At 33.9% G+C, this 12,997-nt stretch overlaps 1 protein-coding gene across 1 annotated transcript; it reads right to left on the bottom strand.

Annotated features, from left to right (window-relative positions):
* LOC131183177 (uncharacterized) lies at positions 1-1,178 on the bottom strand. Its single transcript, XM_058153409.1, has 2 exons — positions 1,008-1,178; positions 1-899 (listed from the first exon to the last, which is right to left on the bottom strand). Exons 1-2 carry the CDS (start codon positions 1,104-1,106, stop codon positions 21-23), a joined length of 978 nt encoding a protein of 325 aa, XP_058009392.1. The 5' UTR covers positions 1,107-1,178; the 3' UTR covers positions 1-20.
* Positions 1,179-12,997: the final 11,819 nt, after the last annotated feature.

Below are 12,997 nucleotides of genomic sequence, written 5' to 3'. Positions count from 1 at the left end.
AAAATAAATATTTAAATTAGTCATGTGCCACAACCAGGTCTTCGAATATGTCGTCTCGGTCGAAGAACTCGATGTTGTCCCCCTTCTTGCTGCTCTTCTGGATCACCTTGTGCATCTTGGGGTTGGCCAGGTTGCCCTTGTTGTTGTCCTGATGATTCCCCCCCTGCAGTATAATGCATAGCACCTTGTTCATGGTGTCCAAATAGACCTGCACCAGATGGAATATGGCCTAAGGCACCAGACTGATATAGTGCATAGTATTGATCTGAACCATATCCGCCAAATTGACTCGAAGCATATTGTGATGGCCCAAGGCTAGATGGTCTGCCAAATGGAGCAAATAAGCTACTCATTGGTGTATGTGGCTGCTGACTCTCAGTGAAGTCAAATGTGCTTCTGCTTTGCACATGAGAATGATATGTCATCCATGGTGTTGATGGGCCAGGTATTGATGGGGTAGGCATCCAACCAGTATAATGTGGGGGGATAGTTTCTGAATATGGTTGGAATACTGTGGATGGACTAGGATGAGACGGTGCAGGAGCTAAGGGAATAGGACCAGGCGCTGATGCCATGCAGAAAGGGTGAAATGCGACAGGTGGGGGCATAACATCATCAGGTGGAGAGGATTGACGCATTTGATGTTGACGACGTCGAGGAGGACGTGATTGACGTCGTGCTGGTCTACGTGAGGGGCCAGGTTGGTTGATGGGTTGGTCCTCTTCCAATTCATCATTAAAAGTTGCTGCTTGAGGTGCAGACTGAGGAGGTGGCATTTGGCAAAGCCTACTTTCTTGTTCCAGAGCAATCATCATTTTTCTTAATGTACGCTTAACTTCTGCCACGTTTTGTGTTGATGGATTTTGTAATTTTATCAAACAATCCTCAATTGCGTCCTCCTGTAAAAATAAAAAATATATACATAACGTTACATTTTATGTTAAAAAATACAAAATTATTATTATAAGTATTTAATAATGAAAAAAATACATGTTGTTAATCATTACCACACAACCAATAGCAGCTCCACTTATTGAGATCCAACGTCTACCAGCTCGACGGTACCACTCCATATATTCAGAATGATGGTGGAGTGGTTGTCCCATTTGTTGCCCTTGAACAATATATTGTTCTCGCCTATTCCAACGATGAATATATGTTGCATGGTGGTGTGCCCAATTACTCGCCCTGAGTCGGAGAGTAATATCGTGCAACTCATCTGTTTGCATCGGTGGTGCTGGAATAGGCTGGGCCAAACCAAACTGCCTCATGACTCTGTCAGGTTGGTGCCATTCAATAATATGAAAGCAAATTAATGGCACCACTGTCTTCCAACTGGGACGACCTTGGATACACATGTCTGGCAGCTCATCAAATAATTCCTCACTATATGGTTCCCAAGTGATCTGCAAGTGAATATTAGCAAAACATGAAGTGATTATAAAGGTACGGAAAAATATAACATATTATTTTAAGTCATATTATTACATCTTCAGGTCGCATCCGGTCAAGGTTGTACCGAATTTGTGGCAGTACATGAGTTGTTACTTCAGTGATTTGTCGAGCTCTACTCCACCTGTTAGTTGATAAGAAAATTAAAAATATAATACAATAAAAGGCAATTTATTCATTGCTTAATGGATAAAAATATAAATTTAATGACATACCTAGCACCTAGAGGTGCATCATGAGGAGCTGATGGATCCCTTATTGATGGAGAGATTATTTTAAATCTCTCCCAAGCCCAGATCTGCAAAATGAATAGTGGTCCTGAAATCTCCTTTGTTTCAGTAACAGCAACACGGCATAGCTCACGATAAAGGAAGGCTAAGCAAGCTCCACCCCAACTGTATGTCCCAGCTTCCCTCAAGTCTTCTAGAAGGGGTAGAAACATCAAGTTGACACGTGAGTTTGTCTTGTCGGGAAATATCGAACTAATGAGTCGTAATATGAATGCTCTTGCATGCCATAATACGGTTAAATCATCAGCTTGATGTGGAATATCTCCAAACTCATCAACTAGCCACGATAATTTGAGTGTATGTCCTCGGATCATTTCTGGGGGTGGTCTAGCTCCCAATAATGTCTCACAAACTTCGGCGATCGGCGTGACATTCGATTCTGAGACCCATGTACCGCAAGCGGAAATAATGCTGACATCCTGAAGAGTGATTGTGCACTCACCAATTGGCATCATAAACGTATGGGTTTCCGGTCGCCATCGCTCAACAAAAGCACTGATCAGGTGCCAATCAAGAGAAAAAAACCCTAGTCTAGCAAAACTAATAAATCCAGAATCACGAAGATGAGGAACAATTCGGTCATCAATGTCAGTATGTAATATTAGCCCCCGCCTCTGCATGTAACCACTTCATGCTCAACTGCACCATTCCAAATCCCTTGAGCGGTGTTGTGGTGGAGTCGAAGAAGCTCTTTATCTATTGGACCAGGCACAATGTAATCTCTTCTTTCTTGTTGTGTAGTCATACCTATTTAGTATTACAAAATATACATTTTCAATGGATCTTTTGATAGGTAAAACAATGCACATATGTTTTATATAAATACACGAATGGTAACAAAAACATATAATGAAGGAATTAAATTATATAAATAAACATAGTCAATACATTACTTAAAAGTACAATATTGTTGAGTACATCATCAAAACATATAAATATACATGAAAAACACATATAAATATTACAACTAATTAGGTCACCCTGACTATTTGATTCACAGGACATGATCTAATTAGCTCATCATAAAGGTCTTTGTCCAATGTGTAGTTGATTTTAGGTAACATGGGCTTCAACAGAGTATGTTTGTTACTATCACGAATTTTTATACCACTTGACCGACACATTGTCGTGGTGGACAACTAGCATATTCTTTTGCGAATCCCTTAATTAGCGATAAATATGATGGGGTACGATTAGCTTCTAATTTTTGCCATACGCGGTCAAGTATACCCTTGTCGTGGATCTGACTAAAAGTGACCTTAAAGCCAAATATCTAGGTTTATCTCATAATAGCTCTCCTTCCCATATGATTTGTTGAATGATCCCGTTGACCCTTATCATATGCTTTTAAATGTAGATTATGTCATTACCTGTATTTGAGGGTGTTTCTTCCTTTGTTAGATTATTATTATTCTTAATTAGTCGATGTACACTTTCTCTTTGTTGTTGATTGACAATCCTTTTTGGAGTGCATTATACGAGCCATTATATTATCTACGACATAAACAAAATGGAGCACAAATAAATATATGAGAATCACATGATAATGCAAACATTATGGGAGATAATGTACTTGATAATAATACATGTTACATTTACACATAAAATTAAAATATAAAAATAAATACATTCCGCAACAATTTATAATAATGATACATATTAACATAATTAACTTATGTTGTTCCTTCGCATGTGACAATTTTTTTTTGTGTGTCCTTGTACATGACATAACGAACAATGATTTACACTCCAATCCATTTCATTCTTCTTCCTTGACGAAATTGGTCGTCCTTTAGACCTTTTCTGGGTTGGGTCAGGTAGAAGAACTGGATAATTATCTGTTGGCCAATCATCAGGATGTCCAAGAGCATGAAACTGCCACTCATAGCACTTAAGTGTTTGCTCCAATGTGTAATAATTTGAAACGTATTGCTCATAATTAATTGACATTGCTTGGCATGCGGCAATCACATGAGAACACGGAATGCATATTTCTTCAAACTTCTTGCATGTGCATTGCCTTTCATCAAGTTTGACCACATGCTTCATTTCAGATCTTCCCTTCCAAACTTCAAATTCACCACAATCGCGGTTAAAGATTCGGACATTATATGAGCTTGCTTCATTTAAATTGTCAAGTAATATTTGACGACATTGTAAATTTGAAGCCCATTTGCGATTGCTCACGGAGGGTCGTGCGGCGTGTGTCAAAATAATCAACACATCGAAAAATATTTTTCTACCATTGCGATTATGGGTAAAGCACGGATCCCTTTGAGTATTCCATTAATGCACTCAACGATTAGTTGTCATGGAGCCATAACGCTTCCTCCATCATGAGAACGTGTCCATTTTTCCAAAGGTATCTTTGTAGCCCATTCAAATGTATCCGGATGCTCTTTCTTGATTGTGTTCATGGACTCATAAAAATTTTTTTCCAATTGTTGTCTTTGTAAAATAAAAAGCCATGTTATTTGTTGGATACACATGTCAACTTTATATTTAGATTACAAGAACAATAAATAGTCAACTTAGAAAACTAACTGCCTTTCTGAGAGCTTCTTTCATATTAGTATTCTTAAACTTTGTGTTGTAATTGCTGATGATATGTCTTAAGCAGTATCGATGATGCCCAGCAGGAGGCTGCCACCAATCTTGATTCATTGCCTTTTTTATGGCAATATGTCTATATGATATAACACATATTCCATTACGATCATCACAAACACCCTCAAACAAGACATAAACCAATCCCGTTCCTTGTATTTTCATCGACTATTGCCCACGCAATTGGGAAAATATGGTTATTACCATCAAGTGTTGTTGCACAAAATAAACATCCTTTGTACTTTCCATATAAAAAAGTTGAGTCTATGAATATAACCGGTCGACAGTTCTTGAATCCTTCTATTGTTTGTTTATATGCCCAAAACATTCTATCGAAAACCCGATAAGCAGGATCTAATCTATTATTAACAAAAAAAGGATCATCTTCAATCAAGAACATACTTTCAGGGTTCTGTTTGCACAAAGCAAGCATAAATTGTCGCAACCTTCCGTAAGATTCGTCCCAATCACCAAAGATCTTAATAATTGCATCGTGCCTAGCCTTCCAGGTCTTTCGATAACTTGGCATATATCCAATCTTATCTTTTATTTCAGACTGTAACGCTCCTATCTTCACATTGGGTTGTTCACGTACAATGGCGAGAATGAAATCAGATATAAATTTGCTATCCAATTGCTTATGATCTTGTGACAGTGATGGATTAACACATGTATGTGGTCCATTATATCGCGTAATTTTCCATATATCACTTCCTTTCCCTCGTGAGGCACGCAATCTCCACTTACAATTGCTCGTTGTGTCTTTGCACCTGATGGCATATGTTCTACTCTTTGTCTCCTCATTACAAAACTCATGGTGCCTATGTAAATGATATTCTTTGGCAGCTTTTTGGACATCCTCTCTAGATGAGAATATCATTCCTAATTCAAACTCTTTTAATGGATCCCACATTGAACTACACTGTGGTGTTGACCATGGATCAACCGTTAGCAATGAAAAATCTATTTCACTATAAGGCGGAGGAGGGACAAGCGGCATTATTGGGTTTGCAACATGAGTATTATAGTAAAAAGGCAAATCTACTACTAACTCATTATGATTACCACTATCCTCATTCATGTCCCAGTCATCACTATCAATCCATTCTTCATCAGACTCCGCATCATCCTCATCATCATGATGACAATAATCATTGCTAGCGATTCAAAATCATCCGTACACTTGATTGCTTGATGTAACAATTATTTGATGGGCCCGCTTCATCAACAACATTTGCGATGGTCGAAAAATTTCAATATATAATTCAATCGATGACATACCTCCAATTTCATCAATGTAATTAAACATAATATTCACATCGTCATCGTTTGTCAAACCCATGCAATCCCATTTAAATGAGCCATTTTTTTCAATGGGTTGTCTGAATAAGATTTTCGATATAAATTCATGTCCACCTTTAAGATTAATTCCACGGACAATTTTCATTCCTAAAGTACCAAAATCCATACGTTTACCAATAGTAATGACGGTTGATGAACCCCCATAATATTCATAGCCTTCATCATTCATAATGATTTCTCCATCCCAATATAAAGTAGCAAAACTTGGAATTGACATTTCTGATAAAATAAAAATCGTAACAACTATCAAAGATAAACGGTTGACAATACGTTTTACATTGTACATTACTAATTTTTCTATTTTTTTAATTTTAATTAATAAAATAAATTAATATTTTATTTCTACTAATTATATTTTAATTAAATATGCAATGATTTCGACATATTTTTATGTTACTCTTGTTTTAATTTTTTAATCATATTTTAATAATATTAATTTTTTTAAATAATTACATATTAATTGTTATATTGAGTTTCGCCAATTTTTTTTATTTTATTATTTTTTATTTCTTCCATAATATATAAATCATATAATTTTATAATTTATTTTTATTAATTACATTTTAATTAAAATGCTACTTATTAATTACATTGTAATTTTTTATATTAATAATTTTTCTTTTTTAATAATATTTTATATAAATTTATATTTTATTTTTATTACATCATTTTCTATAATATATTATGAACACAATTTTCTATTAATAAAGAAATTATTTTCAACAACATTTTACATTACTAATTTTTCTATTCTTTTAATTTTAATTAATAAATTAAATTAATATTTTATTTCTAATAATTAAATTTTAATTAAAATGCTACTTATTTTTTTTGGCAATTTTTTATATTACTAATTTCTCATTTTTATTAATATTTTATATAAATTTATATTTTATTTTTATTACATCATTTTCTATAATATATTATGAACTCAATTTTCTATTAATTTTTCCCTTTCTTCTATAGCTTTTACTAATTTTTAAAAACTTAAACTATTATTTTATTTTATACTAATATTCTCTGTTCAACTTATTAAACTATTATATTATGAGATACAAAAATTATATGACTTAATATAAAATTTATTTTGTAACATAATTTACATTTATAATTTTTATTTTCTCTTTCCTAACATTTTCTTACTACTACAAATTTATATTATTTTTTCTTTAGCTTCTTTACTATTATACACTAAAAATATAATTTTTTTGTATTATTTTTCCCAATAACTAATACTCATTTTATCAGTATTATGCTATTACTATATATATATCAACTTGCTCACAAACATACCAACATGCATGCATAAAAAAATATATATCTATTATTTTCAAGATAATAATTACATTAATACTCAAGCATTGTATATATTGCATGTTAAAACTTGTAACGAAAATTTATTTCTTAAAGAATATTACATTTTTTTCACAATAATATACATTATTATCACCTAAGCATTTCATATATTATATGTTCAAAATTATTAAACAGTCAAAATACATACCTTAATATAATTTTTTTTCAAATTTCTGAAAAATCTTTCCTTGTGATCTACCACTGCCTGCACCTTACTCTTCTCCTTCTTGCTCCACAGGCTCCACCAAAATGAGACACTGGAGGAGGGAATGAAGGAGCGAGGGAGACGATGGACGAGGAATGAACGAGAGCGAGGGGCTTGAGGGCGAAATGAAATCAGTAAATGAGAGCGCAGGGAGAGAGAGCATTAAGAGCAGGGTAGAAATGGTGATCAGCATGCACACGGGACGCTAATAAAAATAGCGTCCCACCTTTACTGAAGATTCCTGAACCAGATTGGACGGGGCGAGGATCAGCACGGGACGCTAATAAAAATAGCGTCCCGCGTGCAGGAATATTCCCTGCGCAGATTGGACTTGCGGCAGGCCAGGCTTGGGTGGGACGGACTGCAGCAGGCTCGGGAGGACACGGGACGCTAATTATATTAGCGTCCGGAGCAGATGGGACGGCCTGCAGCTGGCTCGGGAGGACACGGGACGCTAATTATATTAGCGTCCGGAGCAGATGGGACGGCGTCCTGCACTGGCTCATTCCGGACGCTAATATGATTAGCGTCCAAGCTTCAGCTCCATTCCGGGTGCCATTCATAATAGCGTCCCTTGTTCAGACGCTACTGTAGCCACAGCAACCCGCCCCCTCTTGGTAATTTTTGTTGGTGTTAGCCTATTCTGGTATTTTTTCATTATGAGTTGCCTTAGTACGGTCATTTGCCCAAAGTTTTTTCTCTTTCCCTAAGGTGATAAGACGTTGGGATACCATACAAATATGCTGACATTCTCTCTCTCTCTCTCCCTCTATCTGTGAAAGTGGGCTCTCACTCTTCTGCTTCCTCCTCCCAACTTTTTTTTTTTTTAATTTTATTTTTACTTTTCCTTTATTATAATTGTGGTCTATGTCTAAGCAAGTTTCCTCTCCCATTTTAGTTTTGGTTTTTTGGGATTGTTTGTGGGTCGAGAGAGATGTTTCACCTTGCATTGTGCAAAGAGATTTTAATCGATAAAATATTTGAATTTAATATAATATTGAAATTTTATAATTTTTCATTTAAAACGCGAATTTAAATCTTTATTCATGTCAAAATTCATTGAAAATTTGTATATTTTGGATCTTGCTAAATACAATTATTTTTTTTTATCGCAAGATAATTTTACTAATAAAGCGATTTAATGCAATTAGGGCTTTAACACAAACTCAAAATCAAAAGTTCAAAAAATACAGAAAAAATAAACATAATAGCTTGAGGCTCAAAGAAAAAGCTAGCCCTAAAACAACCAAAACTCAAGGCTCCAAAAAAATTCAAGCTAGCTTAAGAAGCAGTAGTACCATCCAGGACATCAACTGCTGACTGGAATGTGAAGAACATATTTCTAACCAACAACCAAGGACTCAAGCACGTCAAAAAATAGAGTAATTGTCTATGAATGGCAAGAGTTGAATGGTATAGCTCAAATGGTGTGGTAGCCTTCCAGGGTCGGTGAGCCATATCTCAAACTAGCAATGGGACCCTGAGATACCACTCCTCACAGTGACCATGCACCCTCCCGTGCCCTATCAAGGAGATAGAGATTATTGATTTCAAGCAAGGTCGATGATCCCCCCAAGCTCAAACAACAATGCAGAGACAAATGCTTGGTTCACAAGCCACAACCCAAACGAGACTAGAGTGGGGAGAAAAGGATCCCTCTCCTAGATGCGTTGAGCCTACAAAAAAAAAATTACAGCATACCTAAAAATGGATAGAGAGAATCTATTTTCGAGCAAAAGAGAAGAGCCATCTCCTGCCCAAATGAGGTAAGGGAGGTTACTAAGATGGCAAAAATGAAGGAAACGAAAGCTCTTAGAGACCTAAGAAATTAGAGAAAAGTCTCTCTAAAAGTTAAAGAGAGAACTCATATATCATAATTCAATTGAGTAAACAGAGTTTCGAATTGAATGTTGATAAAGTTAAGGAAGTCTTCTTTTTGTGGATAACATTTATCAATCAAATAATTAACAATTTATCAATCTCTTAAATATATTCACAGACATGTTGTGCAGAATTGATTTTACTAATTGAAGGCTAAATTAGATTGAAAATGGGTAACCAAAACAAGATTCCTTTTCAGTAGGTTAGAAAATCTGTGCAATAAATAAATGATTAGATAGTGCCAAAAATAATCATCTGCCAAGAATCATGATTGAGATGGTTGATCAGCGAATGCCATATCCAACAGAGAACAGAAAATAATGAAAATTTTGGTTTCCAAACGGAAAGGGACAAAAGAAAATTGAACAGAAGCAACTAGTAAACCATAAAAACCATCAATGGACAATCAATAAAAAGTCAACCCTTTCCTGCAATCAAGAAACATATCACTGTTCTTCACTGCTAATTTCGTACCCTATATATATATATATATATATATATATATATATATATATATATATATATATATACACACACACACACACCTAACCAGTGGAATCATAGAATCCCCCGTACCCAATTTTTGATATGTTGATAATTCAAGATTCTCCTTTCTCCATGATGTCTAAGGAAAGAATAAGATTCTGAAATCTAAAGTTTTGATTTTTGTTTTTTAAATTGAATGATATTCAGTTCATTAAAAGTGGATTACAGAGCCTAGCATAGGATAGGAAAATGACAACAAATCTTGGAAACTCCGTAATCAAACCTCGATAAAAAGATTTAATTATAATCTAAAATGTTGAGTTAGAGGGAGTGGCTCATACGAGGAATATTATTGAGCATTTAAAGTTTAATATGGTGGAAACATGGTCCATCTGTTATGATGTATTTACTATTTAATATTCCTTGTTAATGCATTTAACGTATTGGAGTTTAAAAAAAAAAAAATAAAGCAAAGAAAAATATAGGTCTCCTTCTTGTAGGATAATTACACATATGGATTTACATAAAAACATCAAGGCATAAATCAGACGTGTGAATGCAAAGAAAGAGAAAGAGGATCAATAATTAGAAAGAAATAATGTTGGGGGAGAGAAGGAGAGGTACCAAATTATGGCAAAAGAAAAGCACAAGAGAACAAATTAAAAAGAGGTGCTCGTGTGACGAGAGTTATCAGACATACTTCTCCACGACTTCATTTGTTGTATTGTAAGTCATCATCCATCTGCATGTGTGGTTCTATGTGGACTCCCTCTCCTTTAATTTCCACCATTCTTTTTATACCTAAACCAATCATTTCCATTAAAATGAATGCATATATATATCCTTAAGTTCATTTCAAAATTACAATTGATGATGATTCATTCAAAAACTTGAATCTATATATAGACTTAAGTTTTACGATTACAATAACTCAAGAACTTAATCTTAAATGAAATTTGGAGGCCATTCAAACATGGACCTGAACCTGCAAATAGCATATACAAAAGTGGTGGTTGCATGGAAGAATTAATGGGGATAAAAAGACAGAAGGCACTCGTGTGCACCCAAACCAAAACCAAAACCAAAGAGCTATAATTGAATCTCACGTTCACATCCACTATCTTCTTGCTGGCTGTTGTTGTTTATCTTTCTGTAGATGCATCATCTTATTTTGTTTTCATCTAACAACTACCTATTATGTCGGCAATATTTTTGAAGACACCCATATGATATTTGAACACGTACCACATTAATTTTCCGTTTCCTAGACCTGAACCAAACTTCTTGTCTCTTATTTACATTACCTGTTCATGAGACTTCAATCACCCTTTGGAAAATTCAGTTTCACCTAACTATTTACACAATTTGTCCAAATTTGAATTCATTGCACATTCCTTTTTTTGCTTTTTCGGCCGGGATCAAGGTGATTGAATTTTAGTATGAGGTGGTAAATTCTGGTTTCAATCATTAATTATATTTAAATTTGTTATGAAAAATAATAAAATTATTTCATAAAACGTAACCCTTTTTGATTTGGCGTCTTCTTCTTTTGTGTCACCCCCTATCCACCGCTAGCTAGCAATGGTAATACGTTAAAGGCTTGCCTAACCCATGAGTATATGAATTTCTTGAAAGGGAAATCATCTCTCTCTCTCTCTCTCTCATCGGTGTGAAAAAGATGGTTGAACAAATTTATCACTGTAGAAATTTAGTAAAAGGGCGATTTGCATGTTTTTTGTCAAATCCTTTTCTGAGGATCCCCCAATAGATACCCACTTTTCTTCAAGTCACTATCAAATTCATCTTTAATGGCATGTCAAGACAAGCCATCAGTTTCAATGAAAACAAGTCAAAAGTATTAAAATTATATATATATATATATATATATATAAACTTTACAAGACATGCATATATATGCATAACATTTTGTTGATTAGATTGATGATCATGTACACCTACTGTACGGAGCTGCCCAATTATATAATCTACATTTTGCTGCTTCTTGTGCTTTCTAAGTTTGAAACCCACTTGATCATGGAGATTACTGGAGCTTCCCTCCTTGTAGAATAACACAGCAAGATTTGGTGGGTATACTGTCCATTCCATTATAAACACGGGTTTCTATTTTGGCCTTTTATTCTTTAAAATTCAAAATTAGATTACATACACAATGATCATTCAAAATTGAAAAAACCAATCTGAAATAAATGAAAACAAGATCTATAATATCTTATAATTTAATTATCTGTGAGTTGATATGTCAGGTTCAAGAAGTTATGGGAGTTTTGTTCTGTTAATTACTTTCCTATTTTGGAAAAAACTAATTTAAAATACTATAATCCAAAACTAATCATATATGTTGTATTCATTCTATTCTATCATTTTCTTTTGCCATTTTTTTTTAATTTTTAATAAAGGAAGCTTTATAGATGTATTACTTTTTCATTATCAAATATCACTATCATTATATTTTCCAAGGAATTAAAAAAAATAAAAAGATGCATATAATTAATTGATATATAGACCTTAATATAGATAGAAATATCAATTCTACTTTTATTTACTCTTTTAAATGAATCAGAACCGGTCCGGTGTCCATTTCTAGTTGCAAATAGCAAAGATTCCATTCCAAGTAATTGATTAAGTGGGTAGTGAAACCCCACGCACGGGCACTGGGCCAGCACTCTCAGACTGAGACTAGCACAGCTACATCTTAAATACCTTGGGGATCATCTCAATTCTAATGCACACATATCTATGCATTTCTATACGCATTTCTTCTATCTTCCTTGCATTATCGATACCTTCTTTTTAATCCACCTTTTCACTGCTTCCTTCTGTGTTGCCCTCCGTCCAAGGATAACTTCGCCGCCTCTCATCAATTCTGTGCTCAATCCAATCCATATTCTAGCATTAAATTATTCAGAAAAAAAAAAGTATATGATGCGCCGTCCTTTGTATTAATGTCCCTTCATATACTCCATTTCATAGAAATGAACTCATTTTTCTTAGATAAAAAAAAAAAAAATCATTTTCCCTTTTATTTATCACAAATTATAATTTTTTTTAAAATTATAATTTATAATAAATTTTGATTCAATTGTATTAAATTCTCTTTTATAACTGTAAAGTTATGAAACTAAACTTTAATTAAAACTTATATATAAAAAAAATATAATACAATTAGTTTAAAATTTAATAAAAAAAAGGTTTTATATTCAAACTTCACCGTTCATCTGCTAGTATAATAGCATATTTATATTTAATTAACTCCATTCATAAAAATATTCTTAGTTTTAGTCTTAATAAAAATATGGTGGCATACTTTTAGATAAGTGTGTGTAAAATGCATAATATT

This window comes from Hevea brasiliensis, chromosome 9 (genome assembly GCF_030052815.1).
Source record: "Hevea brasiliensis isolate MT/VB/25A 57/8 chromosome 9, ASM3005281v1, whole genome shotgun sequence".
Lineage (NCBI taxonomy): Eukaryota > Viridiplantae > Streptophyta > Magnoliopsida > Malpighiales > Euphorbiaceae > Hevea > Hevea brasiliensis.
This window is presented reverse-complemented; position numbering and strand designations above follow the sequence as displayed.